The sequence below is a fragment of the Talaromyces marneffei genome, chromosome 4 (assembly GCF_009556855.1).
Source record: "Talaromyces marneffei chromosome 4, complete sequence".
In the NCBI taxonomy this organism is placed as follows: domain Eukaryota; kingdom Fungi; phylum Ascomycota; class Eurotiomycetes; order Eurotiales; family Trichocomaceae; genus Talaromyces; species Talaromyces marneffei.
In genome coordinates, this window is record NC_072351.1 from 740,822 (window position 1) to 759,350 (window position 18,529).

General features: G+C 48.1%; 5 protein-coding genes across 5 annotated transcripts; 2 read left to right on the forward strand and 3 right to left on the reverse strand.

The window, feature by feature from the left end:
- Window positions 1–195: 195 nt before the first annotated feature.
- EYB26_005338 (uncharacterized protein) lies at window positions 196–6,214 on the reverse strand (the record flags this gene model as incomplete). The annotated part of the gene is made up of 3 exons (XM_054264624.1): window positions 196–258; window positions 335–5,729; window positions 5,781–6,214. The coding sequence occupies 3 exons, from the start codon at window positions 6,212–6,214 to the stop codon at window positions 196–198; spliced, it is 5,892 nt and encodes a 1,963-aa protein (XP_054120599.1).
- A 1,096-nt stretch (window positions 6,215–7,310) lies between these two features.
- Window positions 7,311–8,834, reverse strand: EYB26_005339 (uncharacterized protein; the record flags this gene model as incomplete). The annotated part of the gene is made up of 3 exons (XM_054264625.1): window positions 7,311–7,722; window positions 7,786–8,398; window positions 8,462–8,834. The coding sequence occupies 3 exons, from the start codon at window positions 8,832–8,834 to the stop codon at window positions 7,311–7,313; spliced, it is 1,398 nt and encodes a 465-aa protein (XP_054120600.1).
- A 2,903-nt stretch (window positions 8,835–11,737) lies between these two features.
- EYB26_005340 (uncharacterized protein) lies at window positions 11,738–13,106 on the forward strand (the record flags this gene model as incomplete). The annotated part of the gene is made up of 2 exons (XM_054264626.1): window positions 11,738–12,670; window positions 12,742–12,765. The coding sequence occupies 2 exons, from the start codon at window positions 11,738–11,740 to the stop codon at window positions 12,763–12,765; spliced, it is 957 nt and encodes a 318-aa protein (XP_054120601.1).
- Window positions 13,107–14,691: 1,585 nt separating this feature from the next.
- On the forward strand, window positions 14,692–15,570 carry EYB26_005341 (uncharacterized protein; the record flags this gene model as incomplete). The annotated part of the gene is made up of 1 exon (XM_054264627.1): window positions 14,692–15,570. One exon carries the CDS (start codon window positions 14,692–14,694, stop codon window positions 15,568–15,570), a length of 879 nt encoding a protein of 292 aa, XP_054120602.1.
- A 361-nt stretch (window positions 15,571–15,931) lies between these two features.
- On the reverse strand, window positions 15,932–18,508 carry EYB26_005342 (uncharacterized protein; the record flags this gene model as incomplete). Its single annotated transcript, XM_054264628.1, has 1 exon — window positions 15,932–18,508. The coding sequence occupies one exon, from the start codon at window positions 18,506–18,508 to the stop codon at window positions 15,932–15,934; it is 2,577 nt and encodes an 858-aa protein (XP_054120603.1).
- Between the last annotated feature and the right edge of the window lie 21 nt (window positions 18,509–18,529).

Below are 18,529 nucleotides of genomic sequence, written 5' to 3' on the forward strand. Positions count from 1 at the left end.
TCCTTGTTCCAAGGTTGTATATTTATTTTATTCTTATGAATACCATTGCTTTTGTTGTGGAAGCATTCATTTACAGAATGTAGATCAAGGCTAGGTGCTACCGAATGAAGAGATAAAACGATGTAACAATATTCTAATTATATTAAACCAGAAATTAATCTTTCTATTCAATACACCGACTGGGCACGGCACTATTTAAGCAAAATAGCTCTTCCACAAAACTCCCGACAGATCCTCAAGTTGATCCGATGTGAAAGCCTAAGAAAACCGTTAGCATCTATCTCTACCCCAAAAAATGGGAAAAGTAGGTGGCTAGGGGGGGGGGGGGGTTTACCTTTTGATCAATATGCCAAGTATCTTGTCTCGTCTTTTTGAATTCACTAATAATACTCTTCACGCTCGACCCAACAACGCCGGGGTCATGGGCGGCCTTGGTACTCAGCGTCGTCAATGCATCTGGCATCCAATACGGTGGTGGGCTTGCGTAGGGGAACGCTTGAACCAGGGCGCCCAACCCTAGAACAGCGGCATGTCGGATTATAATCAGTCGTGTATGTTCCGGGGTTGGCGTTCCCGTTCGACTGGATGTAGCTGATGAGCGGTCAATGTGACTTTTTGGTTTTTTGGGTAAGGGGTTTTTGACGAGGGTTTTTGTGAATCTTTCTTGGAATTTTGCGACATATGCTTCTCGTAATGCAACGGGGGAGCATCTGATCATGCCGGAGAGGGTTGCGGATGCGCCGACACGGACTTCGTGTTGGCTGTCTTGGAGCATGTTGGCAACACATTCAAACAGCTTGTCGCGGTCGCTTGCAGAGAGCAGGAACAAGCGGCGGAAGTAGATTATCTGCATGTTGATCATCACACGGAGTCGCTGATGCCATGATGTCGCACGCTGTCCGATATGCACCAAGGTTTCGATAAACGATGACTCGTTCTCGGCTGGATAAGGAATATTAGGGAGGTGGCGGAAAACATGGTATGCGAGTGACTGGAGTTCGGGGTCTTCTTTGACATCCATCATATGGAGCAACTCTTCGGTGAATGTTGTCGCAAAGAGCGGTACCAATTGCGTGCATTCATGAGAAGATAGAGTCGAGTCTAGCCAGAGTAGTACCGTCTTGCTTCCAGATGTGTAGGACGACGGAGTCTGCTGGCCCGGCTGACGTTCGTGTCGCCAAACTTTGAGTCTCTCAAAGACTGTGGTCAGCATTTCTGAAAAGTCCTTCGATGGGTAATAAGGATATGTTCCAATAGACGATGAAGAGTTTTGAGCCTCGATCAAGCTATCGACATCTGCATGAGATTCGTGATACCTAGTCCGGAAGATCGATCCCAAAGTATGACCCATAGCCTCACGCACTCCCTTATAAGGATGGTCGAGATGCGATACAAAATCCTCGACAATCGGCTTCTCAAGCTGAAAGTGCCAACCTGCATCTATGACGCACTGGTGCAAGAGACTAATCTTCGAGCTCTCTTTGAAAGCTGCATTGGACAACATGTCTAGCTTGAATGACGCCAGCCAATCAACCAAAGGCCAAGAACGACGAGGATCTCTGCATTGAAGGATCATATGCAGGAAAGTTGTCCAGTACCCAGAATTCTCAGGAGTAAGGCCGTCTTCCAAGATTTTCTTGACCATGGGGAAGGCATACTCCCACACCATATTCCTCTTCTCGACATCTGTGTCTGCAACAGAACTAATCAGTGCGCCAAGGATCTCTGCTGTCGCTCTATGTTGGTGTTTGTCACTTCCGTCTTCAAAGACTAGCTCGATCTCTTCCTTGATCTCTTCAAAAGTAGCTGCAGTAAGCTCGTCTCTGATCATCAACTCAAAAGTATACAGCAACATCATGGCACATGCCATGCGGAATTTGTCGGCGGACGCATCGCGAGGTTCTTGTTTGAGATAGGCAAAGAAGCTACGGAACCATTGACGGTCAAGAAGCTGGCCCATATGTTTACGAATCGTCCATTCCACGTCGTCGTATTCAATATCTTTCTTGATATTGGCCTTGTAAGCAGGCATCTTGCTTGACCAAACCAGCCAACCAGGGAAATCATGATCGATGTAATATTCCGCTGAAGGTTTAGCAAAGCTAGCCAGGTATTCTTCCGTCCACCCCTTTTCATATCGTTTGGTAGCGACTTGAATTCGGGCCGGGAAACTCTGCTCTCCCAGGATATAGTTCTCATAGCTGTGATTGCAAATGGCGCGAACGTCAATCATAGTGAAAAGAGCTATCAGAGCCTGCGAATACATTCCTCGAAGACCAGGATGAGTATCGATAGATCCATTGGTCACCAAATCGATAAGCTTCTCGCTTGCGATGTGATCGAACCTCAAGCCCATGCTGACTACGATGCTGGCAGCCCGGCTAGCAATCTTCCAGTGGGAGGTCTGAGCCATCTCCACAAGCTCTTCGGCAAGTTCTGCTTTCTTACCCTCGATCTGAACTCGTTTCTTGCTGATCGAGTTGCGCTTTTGCGTAATTGTGTCTTCGACGTTTTCAGCCGGTGCAATAGAATCGACAAGCTCTTCGTTCAGCACAGCCATTCTTTCCAGAGGACGCCCGTATTCCATGATCTGGTAGATAGCACCGGAACATAGTTTCTGGACAGACGGCTTGTCGACGCTGCTGGCATCGATAAAAGCTCGAACAACGTCTGGAGTATACTTCCAATGACGTCCTACCGTCTTGGCTAGACTTCCATACAAGAGCGAATACAAAGCACCCTTTATCCTGGCGTGATCATTCTCCTTGATAGCTTTTTGCAAGGCTTGGAGCAACGGTGGTATAACCACTAGTCGCGATCCCCAGACAGCCTTTAATGCAGATTCGCCGGCATTCTGAGCATTTCGTCGGATATCGGTATAAAGTGAAACGCTCGATTCAGCCAAGTCAAGGAAGAGTATTTCATCAAGCTTCGATCTTGGCCGAGGAGCAGCATTGTGTCGCAAACGCTGTAGATGATACACATTTGCTCTTCGGACAAGAAGTGGTCGTGGATAGTCTTTGCGTACTCCGCTCACTTTATATGGATGAATGTCTGCAGCGAGAAGACGTGTGACTCGGTCCAACACATGGGCTGATCTTTCAATGCCAACATCAATGAACCAGGACCTGTAAGCGGTGTATAGGGCGCCAAAACAAGGAACATCGTCTTCCTGCTTGTCCGTGAGGAATCGATGTACATCATGGAGAATAAAGCCCGCCCGCTTTCGGATATCGTGTATAGTATGGTACAATGGATCATCTTCTGTCAACGAGTATCCAGTGGGGTAGGTGAAAGTCTCTCGCACAGTCTCTTCGTCAGAACTGTCAAGCGAAGAGTCATCATTGTCATCCTGATCTTCCTCCTCGGCGATGTGCCCATTAGTCTCGGTTATCTCAACATCGCTGGACCCATTGGTGTCACCGCCAGCCTTTGAAGCAGCCTTTGGGTCAAAAAGCACAGAGATACCAGAAATGATGAGTCGTAGCAACACAAGCTTCCGTGTCACCTCGTCAGACCACTCTTTTCCACTTCCATCACGTTTCACGCTAGACGTTCCGTCGGTCAAAGCGGTGAGTTGTGACAATGCGCTTTCTGCTTGACTCTGGAAGAGTGCTACGGCAAACTCAATTTCTTGTCGGTTTGGTACGTGCCAGTTGATGTTGAGGTTCTGGGGATCGGGACAATAGCCCCAATGCTCAATTTTGATTCCGTCCTTGATATCTTCAAGCTCGAAAAGCCCGTAATCCAAGGTGTAAGTAACCGTGAGGTTAAGCAGGAGATGGTGGATGAAGTTTGAAACGTGAATAGTTGGGATGCCTTTGCACTTTTCTTGCATGTAGATCGCAATGTCCAGAAGCTCTTGTTTATGGTTAAGAACTGCACTTCCGACGTGGACCACGCACATGCTAAGCATGCTTACGTTCCATACAAGCGCCCTGTCTCTTGGAAGAACCTCGGACCCAGTTGTTCGGGTAGAAGCTGCGCCATTCTCGTCGATTTCAGAACGAATACCTTGGATCAAGAGTGGCACAAAACGTTTGAGAGCCTTTTCAGGGTTCACCTTGCAAACAGCGTTACAGATGAAAGCCATTGCGTCTCTGGCTTGGTGGATGACATGGTTCGAGACAAAGTCAACGACTTTCTGAAGAGCCATGTCATATAGCTCTGGAGATAGTGCCGACAACAATGGCATGAGAGTTGCAGGAAGGGTATTGACAACGTTCTCTTCAGGTGAACCACTCTTCACCCGCGAGGCATCAGGCAAATTCTCTAAAAGAGTAAAGACTCGTCCGAGGAAAGAGATCAAAAACTCGCCGAAACCAGTGGTAGATGAACGGAGAATCATTTCCTCTGTTTCGTCGCTCAGGTCGGTGTCATAGTTGAGCTGCACATTGGCTCCTTCTACTTCCATTCTTTCAACCTCGCCTGTTATCCATTGCATAGCTAGCATATTGCAATTGACATCATCTCGTCCTTTCGTTAGGTCTTCGAAGGGGATATTGTAACAGACAGACTGAATGAAAGACAATGCATGCATAGATTTCTCCAGATCATTGGGATCAATACCAGGTAATGCAAGACCTAGCAGAGTTGTCATGTGACAACGGAATCCTTTGGTGCGAGCAATAATTCTGGAGAGAACTTGCAAAGACCTGAGAGATGAAGTTGTTCGATGCACTTCGACCAACCCTTGCATAGATGGATAAATCCTTTGTAGAGCCCCGGGTAAGATGAGTTGGGGTTCGAGGTAGGCTAGACTTTGTAAAGTAGAGAGCGAGAAATTCATTGCGGTTCCACTCTTTGCGTAGATACCCATGAAGATCACATCCCGTAGACACAGCACAAATCGTTTCTTGAGAGGCTCATTTAGCTTCCTTTCAGGAGGCACCTCCATTTCTCCATTGTGTTCGCGGTTCCACCGCATGATGAAGAAATCAGACAGGTAGTAGACCAGCTGCGCGAGCGTCTTGGTCCAATTTCCAGAGTTAGAGGGATGGAAGAATGTCTCTACAGCCTGAATCAAACCTTCAAGCTGATGGAGGATAGAATCCGGTGAGTCCAAGCACGCAGGCGACAAAGACATCACGATCCAGCGGGCTATGTGATGCGCAACGGGGTGCTTCCTTGAATCGCGGTCAAGCATGATACCAAGGCCGGAAGAAATATCAACAAGGGCACTGTATGGGGAAGTTGCTTGTCCGACGGGAATTTCAAGCAGTCTGAGAATAGCTGTAAAAATGAGAGAGGATTGATCTTTGGTAAAAATGCCGTATTCGGAGAAGGGGATGTGAGACGCGGGCAGGGAGTCTCTTGCTAGTCGAGACAATAGATCTAAGAAATTCATATCAAATGTCTTCGACCGGTTGACAAGCGACCATAGGTGGAAGTAGGTAGGGAGGAATTTCTGTGGACGCAAATCATCCCGATGCTCCGGTGCAGGAGACGTGGGCAGCAATAAATTCATCAACCCAACAACGACGAAAGCACCTTCTGAAAACGAAGTTGTGAAATGAGGGAGGAATTCCTCCAACATCGCCAGTAGCTCACATGGATCGAAATAAAGCTGAGCAAACGCACAGAGCTTTGTGAGTGTCTTGATATTGCGCTTCAAGTTCGTAGATTGAATCAAGCCGGATTCCGTTGGCAGCACAAATGCCTTGATTTCTTTGAACAGCGGTTTCCAGTCCAGCACGAGATCTTTCACAGGTCGAAGGTAATGTTTCCGTCTATTGCCTGTTAGTTAACTTGTCCCATACGATCAAACGGACCGGCCTTACTTTGTAAGCAGCATAAACATGCTGGCAAACCGTTCCGCCACATTCGGATCTATCCCCGGAGCAAGCGACAATTCATAATACAGCCTCACAAGCTTAATCCGCTCTTCACGAGTAGGATCAAACTTTAACGAAAGCCATCCTCTCAACTCTCGAGTCCAATGCACAGCGCCAGGACTGAAATCTCCCGCCTTGATAGCAACATATAAACAACTCAAGATCTCATGTAAATTTTCCTCTCGCTGGCTGTCGTCTTCGGTCTGGTATGGCAAGTAGCTGAAGTAGGGGTAGGTGCGTGGTCGAACTCGGGCCTTTTTTGAACCGTCTGCTTCCACGGGCTCTCCGCCCGGTGATGTAGCTCTTGATATTTCATGTCCAGTTTGGAAATTTTCTGAGGTTAGGATTGCGGCGATTCGCTCTGCAGTGTTTCTGTCCATCGCAGCATTCGATTATCGGCGTTCGTTCACGATCGTTTCGGCGGAGGGTGGGGGGAGTGACAAATCGAAGTATACTCGTACTATTTGTCTGTTAGCATAAAACAGAAAAAAAAAAAAAAAAAAAAAAAAGATATGAAGCGCTGAAGCTAAAAGCATTAATCCAGCCTGTAATGAAACGTACACTTTCATGTAAAGCGTGCCTCATGAGAAGAGAAACTTCTCAATGGGACTGATGGGGCGTTTGAGAAGCTGAGACAACCTTGGTATGGTTTGCATCTGCTAAACTCAATAACTGACTAGTGGATGCAGAGTTGAAGATATATCCAACGGTCGAGCAGATCGGGCTTGACCTGTCTGCAGAGATAAGAGGATGCGGTGGATAATAATGAGATAGGTGCGGTGCGGGCGAGGCAAAAGTGAGCAGCAGCAGCTCTCCGTAAATAGCAAGCTGGGATGAGCAGGTTATCGGGGGATACAATAGATGGAAATTCTATTAACTATAGTCAACTCATAAGGACGACAAGCGATTAGATGAATATGAATGAACGGTAAGTATGATGATGGGGGTTGGTGTATCTAAGTACGTACGTACTAACTACCAGTAAGCAGTGCTGGAGATTGTCACGAGTCGAGAGGCTAACAAGAGCTAGCTCCGCACCACTGGTTTGCCTTGGGCCCGCCCACTAAGGATGACATAGTGCCGTGGTCACGGATCAATTAAATGCCCGGCTAATCTCCATACTCCACAGATGGGCAGATGCCATGCCACCATCCTGGTTGTTAGTATGTACGTACGCGTGTGCTATCGTGAGACTAAGACGAGTCAGATTAGAAATCAGCCAGTCACTTTCTACAATCTACTCTTCTCTTCTATCCGTCAATTGACTAACTGTCTAGTATGGTGATAGCTCATCGGTGAGGAGGTCCGGGCACAAAGCTGACCAATATGGTCTAGCGCGGTGGGCGGCTCATGCGCCGCAGTCGGGGTCTCTAAATATGCTAGTCCATTCGACGCCATCTCGACTACGTATTGGCGGATCAGATCAGAACCAGGCCATTCTGTGATTGTGTCTATTTATGTACAAGCTAAGTTTTCTCACGCTGGGGGCAGAAATGACCCATACAGCACCGCCTGTATCAGCGCATACATGGCCATTCCTTGAACGGCTGTGGTGAAAATTCGACTGCCGAGCTGTGTGGTTGATCCCCACGCCGAGGTAGCTAGATACCAATACCACACGGGATAGCCTGATGCAATGCGGTTGATGATCTGGACGTGGAGGCTGGTGAGGGTCATCGCTGCGAGGATGCCTTGCGCAATGGCAAGACGAAGTACTGCAGATTGGGATGTGTTCATCTTGGAGATAGACACGTGAGTTGTGTGCGATGGTCCAAGACGCCCCGTCAGTGCTCTGAAGGACGAGTATAGCATTGCAGCAAGTACAGGCGCTGCTAGTATGAAAAGCGGTAGGTTGGAGATGGTCCAGTATCGTAAGAAGCCGTTGTTCCTGTAGAAGCGTTAATGCCATCGGCCGACACGAATCACTCTCCTCTCGAAGGATGTATCTTACCAGTAATGAACTTGGACCCACCCATATACACTAGGCAACAATCGTTCACACCACGGCCGAGTTGTCGCGACGCAATACTCCGTGTAAGCAATGTACTGGGGTATAATCGAACCGAGAGCGACAATGCTCCCACCAAGGACAATGAAGCCAGTCCGACGAATCAAGTCAATTGAAAGTCCATTGTTTAAGAATTGAAGTACCCCTTGCACCGCGTCATATGCAAACAAGCAACCACTTATGATGCCATTTCCCCGGATTATAGTAGCCGTCGCAAATAGAATACCCGCAAGCAAGAAGTAAATATCACGTCGCGCCCGACTTCCAGCATTCTCGACAAGTAAAGCTGACGAATAAATGTAGAAGCCAGTAAAGTTCAAGAGCGAAAACAGCGACTCGCCGTATGGGGCAGAGAGAAAGGCTCCGGCCGGAGAGATTATATGGAGAGCAGCGGATATGAGGCAGAACGCTTTTTGAGATCGTGTTTCGTACCCGAATAACAATTTCGTGAGAGCATGCAGAATCAACGACGACAGGAAGTGACTGAGATGAGAAAGCGCGATGCCACTGAATGCGATTGCTGCGATAGGGACGTCTCCATTGTGGTTTGCGAATGCTATGTTCGAAGAGGAGAGTCAATTGAAACAAGATCATCGAGTAGATAGGCAGGGCGATATACCAGAACCAAGAAAACTCAACAACCCGGTCCATCCATAACCCCAAGCCCACTCTTGCTCAAACAGATATCCTCTCTCGGCCACACGAACAAAGTAAATAGCGTCCCATCTCACAAAGTTCCAAATTCCCGAAGACGAAGACGATATGCTGGACAACAGCGGGTTAGGCCATGTGGTAGAGAATGCTGATGTAGGCGAAGAAACCGCCAACAGGTTTGTGGAGGTATCATAGCCAAGACCGGGGGAGTTAGCGATAATCGGTAACAGGATCGCTTTCCACGCTAAGAATAGCACCGTTAGTGTTTTGATGGGGTAGCGAAGATAGTACGGATCGTAGCCCGTATCGACTGCTTTTCGCGTGGAGCTGTCGTCCATCATCGGTTTGCTCGTTTTCGTATTCATGGCCAGGCACGAGCAGGAGGCAGTTGTACGTCTTCCCGCAGCGGCCACTAGTGCACTGTACGGTACGAGCAGTGGTGTTGCTCACTGTGCATCAGTGTTGTTGTCACGCTCGACCGAATTGGAGGTAAGATAGAGGATCGAATTGTTTGTTTGTTTGTTCTGTTGCTTACATGGTCGCAATGGATCGCGATTGGATGCACTTAGATCAGCAGTGGCTGTTCAGGGAGCTTAACCAAGCAAGCCACGTCGGAGAGCTGAAGTGGAGGCAACCATATTCTTTTGGCGGTGAGATCACTGACATCGTGGAACTAAGCCCAGTAGGGACTAGTACTGTCAGGTCTTTGATGAAAGGGCCAAGAGGCGCGCGCCTTTTGCTACAGATTTTGAATTGTGAACGGATATGCAGCGCTTTGTCAGTATACAGGCCCTGGTCTTGGGGCTTAATGCGCGCCTTGTGTAGTCTTCAAGTACAGATACAAAAGCGGAACCTTCAAGCTAAGGAGTGAATATCAGAATGCAGGCAACAGAATAGAGATTGACCAATGGAATTCAAAATCCTTCTCGAGTGGGCGCTCTGTGAAAAAGACTCTCAAGTTTCGTCGTTTTTATCTCGCTGCCTGCTCCATACAGACTTTCAGAAATACGAGGATGCGGATACGCCGTATTCGTATAGTATAACTAACTTAGTTAGCTGATTGTCAGTCGATCATCGGTGTCAGTCGATCATCGGATGATTCGATTGACAGTGTGACACAGACAATGAAGACCCTGCTTGGTAATTTATACCCTGTACGTACTACAGGAGGACGCAGTGTACGTTTTCACCGTACACTATACTCTGTACAGCGTACCAGAGTAAACAACAGACACTTGAACGTGCCAAGACCTTCCGTGACCGGATTTAAGACCCCCTGCAATTCAATGTATGACGCACTTACAACTACAAAGTGGTATCGCCAGGATATACGATGTACACATGACCCCAAAAAAACTTGGAAGCCATGTTAATATACCGTCTTAAATGCCTCATTCTGACGTTCAGCAAGTTGTTGAAGTGGAAAGGTCACTGATAAGTAAATATTGAAGAACTATCCGAGCTCCGACACGGGACTTGGAGCAGCCGAGAGACCGAGAAGATCTCGGACATTAAGCGGCTCGGGTCCGTACATATTTGGCTATGCGCTCTGCACTCCGGTGCAAGGACCAACAGTGGCATACCCTGTATGGCATATGCTTCAGGAGGATTGTCCAAATCGGTAACCGAATGGATGTCAGCTTCAGGATTTAAATAATGCCCTCAACGTCTAAACTTTAAAATTGCAGAGCAGGCAGGTTTCGTATTCGTACTACGTATCGCTGCTACTTGATGCAGCATAGTCTCGTCTCTAGTTGCTTTCAGACCAGCATCACCTGATACATACCCCCGCTCTAGGAACACACAGGAACCTAAGCGATCCGTTCCGGCCTTTGACTGTCTGTGTGTTGTTGTGTATAAATCGACGGGCATAAGCTGCCGATGACATAACGACATAACTGCGTGCTAAGTTAGTTAACTAACTTACGTACTACTTACTTCAGTAGGCGAGTGCCTTGGAGCAAGTAGTTAAGCGTAACCACCAACCATGGAGCGATGCTGTTGTCTAGAAAGGCTTGGCATTGACGCATTTTGGGGCAATTCTGGTACGGCAAAGAAGCTAAGTGATTCTGTAAGCTGGTACACCAATGGTAATGGGAGTGTCTCACCCGAAGCCCGAGGCTTTTTTTTTTTTTTCTTTTCTTTTCTTTCTCTTTTCTCTTTGTTCACGATGGACAGCTTCACTGACAAATCGCTGAATCAGTGCTAGTTCGGCGTCGGTGTAATAGATCTGATAAGATAGATGTCGTATTCTCCGCCAGTATCCTGATTATTCAACAATTTCATTTAACTTAGACTTTTCCGAGACGCTTATTCAATCGTCTCAAATTTTACGAACATAACAAAGCACTCGTAGTAAGCAGTTCCAGGCTAATAATAACATAAGCTGGACTTGGAAACACCTCGATGTTCCTGGATCCAACTGGGCTGCAGAGGAATTAATAAACTTAGAGCAAGAGGCAAAAGGCGTTGGCTTGGCTGACTCCACCAAGCACTACTAGCCAAAACTAGTGGGTAACTACGTACGTAGACGATTCTGCTTGCCCCCAAACGTACGGCTTTTTTACGGAATACAAATACGATCCAGCCGAACGGAGCTAAGAATAGGATTTTTTATACTATCCGGAGGTTTCGCATGTACACATTGATAATTAGACTGCCTGGCCTGCTTTCTGAGGAAGCAGACGGCGTTCCATCAGTTGCGAAGGCACTTTCCTCTCACATACTGAAATGAAAGTCTGCCTTCTGCCTTCTACCGTGTTCAAGAGCTCGATACACCACAGAAGAACAATCGATTGGATTGAGTTTGGGCCATAGGCTGAATTGTTGTTCCGTTAGTAAGTTTTGCTCTCATCTACCTTCCACCCCGCACGTCACTGCAGGCAATGCACCGGCACTCTGATTATTTTGTGTAACGCTTCCTCACGTAACTAAACACAATTTCAACCTCACCCTCACCCTCAACCTCCACCTCCGCTGTCATTGTCACCATTGTTTGCATTCCATCTGGTTAGGCCAGAGAATGCAATGAATGCCGTCCCATGTTCCACTTCTACCCAAAGTAGTACACATGTGTTGACTGACGTCTTATTGACCAGATTACCGTTGCTCCTCTTCCACTCGCGAGGTATTCGTCTGCTGTCCACTGCCTATGCGAGAGAAAAGTTTACATTTGATATCATGCTCTTGTAAACTCTCTCACTCTGGAATCCGATACATGATTGTGCTGGCGCCATAACCCATGCCATTCAGTCTCGGCTTCACCGCGGACGCAGCCGCACCTCATCTCCACGATTCATCCAAAAGAGACGCTGCGCCTTATTCCATGCTACAAATTACGCAGTCCCTGGGCTTCGTGAAGCCGCTCAAGGATGGCGTTGCTTCATACATTACAGCTCCTCCTCCACCACCACCCATAATCACCTCCCGACCCAGTCAGACTGACCTAAGCTCCTCCAGCGGAGACGAGGAGGAAGAAGGAGGAGGAGGAGGAGGGCGAAGTGAACAGAAAAATGCAAAGAAATACACCATGCCTCGCCAGGTTCCTAACCGTCCCAAGACTTTGTACCAGTTTGCCCATCCGGTCGCAAGTCGTCGTCGACTAAAGTTGCGACCAAAACTACTTCTTCAGCTGCATGAAAGCAATCCGTCGTCTCGACCATTTCCCAAATACGACATCCTTCCACCTGATATGACGACAAAACTGGTTTGCAGACTTTCGAAACCACTGGGCAATGTACGCGCTTTTGGTTCCAAGGATCTGGTTATCGTGACCAGTGATATGTATGAGCATGTGCCTACGAGCGATGACCGTAGTATTTCCTCGGATGAAGCTTCCGCCGAACAGCGAGAAGTGGTAGCAACCATCTGTCAGATGGGGTTGACAGAAGATCTCCCGCGTGGATCAAAAATCGAGCTTGCTCTCAGTTCGGGGGCATGCTGGGAGGGAACCCTATTACCGACCGGCTCGTATGAGCTTGTTTCCAAGAGTGGGATTGCTGGCTCCAACAAGATTCGATGGGTGGCGCGGGACAAGAAACCGAGGCAAGGTTCAGGACCGTCTGGTTCTACTGTATCGGCATCGTCTACTCCCGGTCGATTTACTTTTAGTGTCATTAATCCCAGCTCGCGTCGCCACCCCGTTATTGCATCCATGACCCGAAAGGGACTGACTGTATTCGACCAGTACTCTTATCCTGTGGCCCAGCCCGATGATGAACAGACTCCTCCCGCATCGCCTTCCAGTGCGTCGACGAGATCTGCCCCTGAAGCAGGTCTCATTAACACAGATGAAGAATTGCGACAGTTGATAGTCATTACTGGTACTTGGGTCGCGTTTATGGAAGGATGGTCGACCAAATCTCCCGAGGCAAGTCGCCTAGATTCACCGATGTCGCCGCGAATACGATCATCAACCTATCTCAGCGTGGACGGAGAATCATCAATAGATAGATCACTAGGAGGAGCATCGACGCCGACAATCTCCTGCATAAATTCGTTTAGTGGGAAGAAAGTACTCAACCGACGCAGTACACATTCGGATATCAGTCGCGACAGACTTTCAGAACCCGACGCTTCAAGCGATAACCGTCGACGCAGTAAAAGTTTGACAACGGCGGATCGCGGCGAGCGATGGGTGAATATCGAGATGGGTACTGAGATCGAAAACGATCGGCATCTCTCAGTTGGTCCTGTGCGACGGGATCCCGACCACACACGTGACGAAGACGATTCAAAAGCAAAAACGAAGAAATGGCGCCGGTTGTCATCTATGTTTGGACGGAAGAAGCATTAGCAATATACCCGGCGTTTCTGATTGTTAGCGAGCGAATTATGAGTTGGCATTGGCGTTGGCGTTGGCGTTTGCGTTTGCGTTTGATTGGCGTTTAGAATGGACGAGGACACGGCGCTGGATGTCGGTGTTGGTCAAGACAAATTGCTGGGCGATAGTAGAGTAAATTTATTTTGTACGTATATAGCATTTTTCTCTCAACAATTCTTGTCCTTTTCTCAATTTTTTTCCAATAATTCATCCGCCAAGGCGCGAAGAGTACTCCGCAATCCGCAATCAAATCGCATAATTGGCGAGTCAGTTTCGGGTGTCCACGGCTGAGATCTCGTGATGCGATAAAAGCGCCACGCAATATCCAGAACATACTACTGGTGGTATGGGGATAACTCTCCTATGTGTCAAACCACCTTCCGCACGAGTCTCCCGATCAGAGAGCCAGATCAGGGAATGCAATCAATTATTCGCAAGATATCATATGGTGAATATGCATCGATTGTGTGTTTATACACGTCTACTCCGTACGTACGTAGGTACTTCAGAGTAGTAGTTAACTATGTATACCTACATAGTGAGTGACTCGGTAGTATACTCCTGTAGTTAGTCCATTGCAATTAGAGATAACGAACCTGAGGGGGGGCGTCACCTGACACCGGGACCCTGAACATCCCTGTGCCATGCACGTGAACCCTGGCCGCTCATTGGCCATTGGACCGAATCTGACCGGGTGCAGATTTAGTCTAGTTTAGTTTTTAGTTGGTGGGAATCCGTTCTTCCCAAATGGTCCAAACAGGAAACAGATCCTTTTTTTCTGCCAATCCGTTGAGCGCTCTCCCGTTCCTCCTCCGCGGGACAGAGTTTTGTATCCAATAACTCCGCCCTTCATATCAGTTCTGTTATTATCAGCCCGTTCATATTAAAGGGAATACACCCCCCGCGGTATCCCTCTGCTGTCGACCATCCTCTGCAAGTGATACTTCAAGTCGTTAAATCAAGAGAGAGAGATAGAGACAGACAAACAGACAGACAGACAGAGACCATGACAGGTACGTTCGTTTTCTATCGTCGTTCGTCGATAAGGGTTTTTCTTCGGCTTGGCACGCTTTTTTCCTCTAATTTCTTTCTCCCGCTCTTAACAACCCTCGCTCTTTCCCACGCTCACCGCTGTACATATCCTCGCATTACCTTTCCACTCATTCAGTGACTTGGTTTATTTTCTGTGAAGGATTTTTTTTCTGGTTGCAGATCTGATCTGATTTGATCTGTATTGGGTGGGCGTGGCTGTTTGCTCTCCTTCCTTCCCGGCTGACCGGTCTCCGCCCGGGTCTGGGAAATTGAGTCATCCTTCATTTTGTTTCCTGTCTGCTTCTTCGAAGACATGCGTTGGGTCGCAGTTGAAACACAAAATGGCTTCCCTTCCATTGCCCTTCCGATCACTGCTACGACCTGTCTTTGCTGAAAGCAATCCATCTGCCGCTGTTGTTTCGCGACATGGCTATCACCGCCAACAACGACGCTCTTGTCATCACAAACCACATCACAACCCACATCCTCAATCCCAATCCTGTCATTCCTCCTCAACATCTTCCTTGAACAGCTCCAAAACAACACACAGAAGCAAAACCCAGGCTAATCACTTCTCAACCACTTCGTCAAACCCAACAGACAAACTCCAATCAGGCCTCGAATTTAACAAATCCCACTGGGCCCCTTCCTACGCCGAAAAATTTGGCTCTCTAGGCAGTGGTCAACAACCTCAAATCCTCTGGATCGGATGCTCCGACTCTCGTTGCCCCGAGACCACCATCCTCGGTCTGCAGCCCGGTGACGTCTTTGTACATCGCAATATCGCCAACATCATCCACGAGGGAGACCTGAGTTCCTCATGCGTCATTGATTTCGCCGTTGGCGCACTCAAAGTGTCGCAAATAGTTATATGTGGGCATACCTCTTGCGGTGGCGTGAATGCCGCTCTTGGGGATTCAAAGCTCGGGGTATTGGATACTTGGCTCCTGCCACTACGAAAACTGCGCTCTCGGAACTTGCCGACGCTCGAAAAACTAGAACCCAAAAATGCGATTGTGAAATTGGCCGAACTCAACGTGCTGGATGGAATGGTAAAGATTAAGGAGAAGTCCGTGGTGCTTGAAGCCATGGAGCAGAGGGGACTCAAGGTGTCGGGACTGATTTATGATGTTGCGACAGGACTTTTGAGAACTGTAGATGGTGTGGAGGAGTCGCAGGATGAGATCAAGGCGCGGTTGACGGCATTTAAGACATCTTAGACTGTTTTGTTTTTCTTTTTTTTCTACCCCAGAGGTTGTTTACGACGATGTTTTTTTAGCGATTCTTTTCATATACATATTGACGGCCGTATTTAAGATTATCTTCTGTTGATAGAGCACAGATTTTTTTTTGGATGAAATGTTAATACCAATTGCATATATGGTATCACCAGAAATGAGACAACCAAGTTGTACCAGAAAGATTTCAAAATATCAACTTGCCCGCAAGTTGAAATCTGCGAGGCAATACATCTTTAACCTTTGGTCCATTCAGCATAAGACAGAAAGCTAACCGAACAAACCCATCAATTAAGCCTCAATCTTGCACTCGTCAGGCACCCACCCAAAAAACCTATCAAACCTATCCCGTCTCGTATACGTCTTCCAAGCCTCCTTGCCCATCACAGTCAAATCGATAAAATACCCCCCAGGGAGGATCATACTTGTCACTTATACGCGAAATCGTGCAGATCGGTGACGTGGAGCAGGCAATGTGACGCAAGACACCCTTCGCGAAGCCAGCGAGGATGTCTGATAATGGAGCGGGAGGAGGTGGAGGAGGAGGATGGGGGCCGTTGTGTGGGTAGGGGTCGTTGGGGTTACGATGGCGTGAAGGGCAGAGGTGCAGGGAAGTGTCTTGTTCAATTGCGAAGGAGTGAGCTGCCGTTTCTGTTGACGCGGGAGGTGGCGTTGCGTGGTCGAGGGTTGATGTTATTTCTGCATTGGGTGCTAGTGTGACTGTGACATCTGCTGAAGGATCAGGGGTCGTAGTAGCCTCTGCCGTTATCTCAGGAGGTGGACTCATTTCTGCATCAAGAGATGATGGCGATATCGCACTCTCTGTCGTTGGCTCAGCGAACTCAGACGCCAGGGGACAATCAGTAAACCCCGCTTCCTCCAGTGTTTCGTGGATCAGTTTCCATAAGAAATATTCCTGGACATCGCTAAAGTCCTCGGCCGCCTTCTCGTTCAAAGATGCCGCTGTCGGCGTGTAGGTGGTCTCATACGGAAACCATTCAGTCTCGTGAAATCCGAAATCGGGAAACGAGACGTTCACATTCTTCAATGCGTTGTAGCTCATCCCTCCGAGATGGTTGGCGTAGTATTTCACCGTGTGCAATGTTCTCGTTGGAGTCGAAACTGTCACGGGAGGACCATTCATGCATGTACAGATTGTGAGAATGACAACAAACAAAGCAGGTAGCATCCGATGCAGGCAGAATACCGCCTGGCGTCGAAATGCTGCCTGTGCAGCCGACATGGCAAGTTGTTTCTGGCACCATTTCAGAGACTCAGCGTAATCGAGGACGGGTTCTGGAAGAGGGTCCAAGGGGCCGCCGAATCTGGCTTCGTCTTCTTCGGATTCGTGTACAGCATTGCCGATATTCGGCGCGGTGATATTCTCTGGCTTCATATTCTCGGTTGTCTCTTCGATGATAGGCATCGTGGAGCGCTCCCCAGGATCCGATGCTGCATTTTCAGGGTCAGGTGTGCTGACATCTGGTACCATATCTTCAACTTCCTCTTCAACAGAAGACGTCACAAGGCCCTCCTCAAATTCCAACCCGACATTGTCAGCATTTGGTATGGGGGCATTCTCCAATACCACATCCTCATCCTCTTCGCTTTCACACTCCTCCTTTTCAGGAATAGGAGTGGAGCACTCAGAACCAGATACGACATCGTCAACATTCAATGCCGTGACATCCTCCTGTACCGTATCATCGACCTGGCCATCTTCACACTTCTCCTCTTCATTCTCCTCGGAAATAGGGGACATGTAATGTTTCGACTTCGGTGCCTTTTCAGGGGTTTGTATAGTCTCAGGAACCACATCCTCCTCCCCATCATCCCTCGTCTTGAACATAAACTCAACATAATCCACAAGTTCGTCAGAATCCAGATACGCATTATCCGCAATCAAGTCATCATAATAATTTTCGTCTACTTCCCTCTCTCCCCAAAACTCGAGATATGTAGTATGCGTCCAAGCCCAAAACGCCAAGTACGACTTCTCTCGCGGATCAAAGGGAGTCTCAAGGGAGCCATCATCCATTTCGTGAAGATCCTCGGGTTTAGGACCGACGATCTGAGTTGCCAGTGAAGGGTGGTCCTGTAATTTGAAGACCATCTTGCCGGGAATCGGTGGACAGGTCTCGATGACATCGCACAGGTCGACGCCGTACCAGCCTTGGTCTTCCTTGGTGAAATGGCGATAAAATGCGATTTCGACTTTGTAGAAGCCTGGTTCCACTTCTCGGGCGGCGTGTAGGTTGATGTCTCCATTCTCATAGCGGAGGATGGGATGGTAAATGTCCTCTAGATCGGTGAATAGATCGTCGATATCGATGCCTGTTTGGCTATTCTCGTCCATGAATCCATCGATATCTTTGATTGAGTGCCAGGGTAAGGAATCTTGTGATGATAATGTTGGACTAGGGGGGATGTCGAGGTCGAGGTCAAGGTCAAGGTCGTCGAATGTCCCGTCTAATCCAGATCTTCGGACGGGGATCTTGCTAGACTTTGGCTTGAGAGTAGAAGATTGCACAGTAATGGAGCTTCTTGATGATGCGACGCTTTCAAGTTCTGATTTCGCTCCGCTTGTGTCCAGATCGTTTGCAGAATACAAGTCACCCTGACTTTCAAGATAATCGACCTCCTCCTCAGTCTTGAGGCTAGATGGCTGGTCTCCCACGTCTTCGATACTGTTCTTCGGCGCTTTGTCTGCAATCTTCGTAACCCCTTTGTACCACGATGACTCGAGGTTTATCACGCCGTCGACATTCTTCACCACAGTGAACATGGAGTTGGGCTCGACTTGAAGTTCGACGAAGATTGAGACTCCTAGTGGCAGTCCAACGTCTGGATATGCATCGTCTTCTAGCTCGAACCATTCTATGACTAGCTTTAGGCTATGTGGTTGAAGCGTTTTGGTCATTTTTGGGGGGCTTGTGCTGGA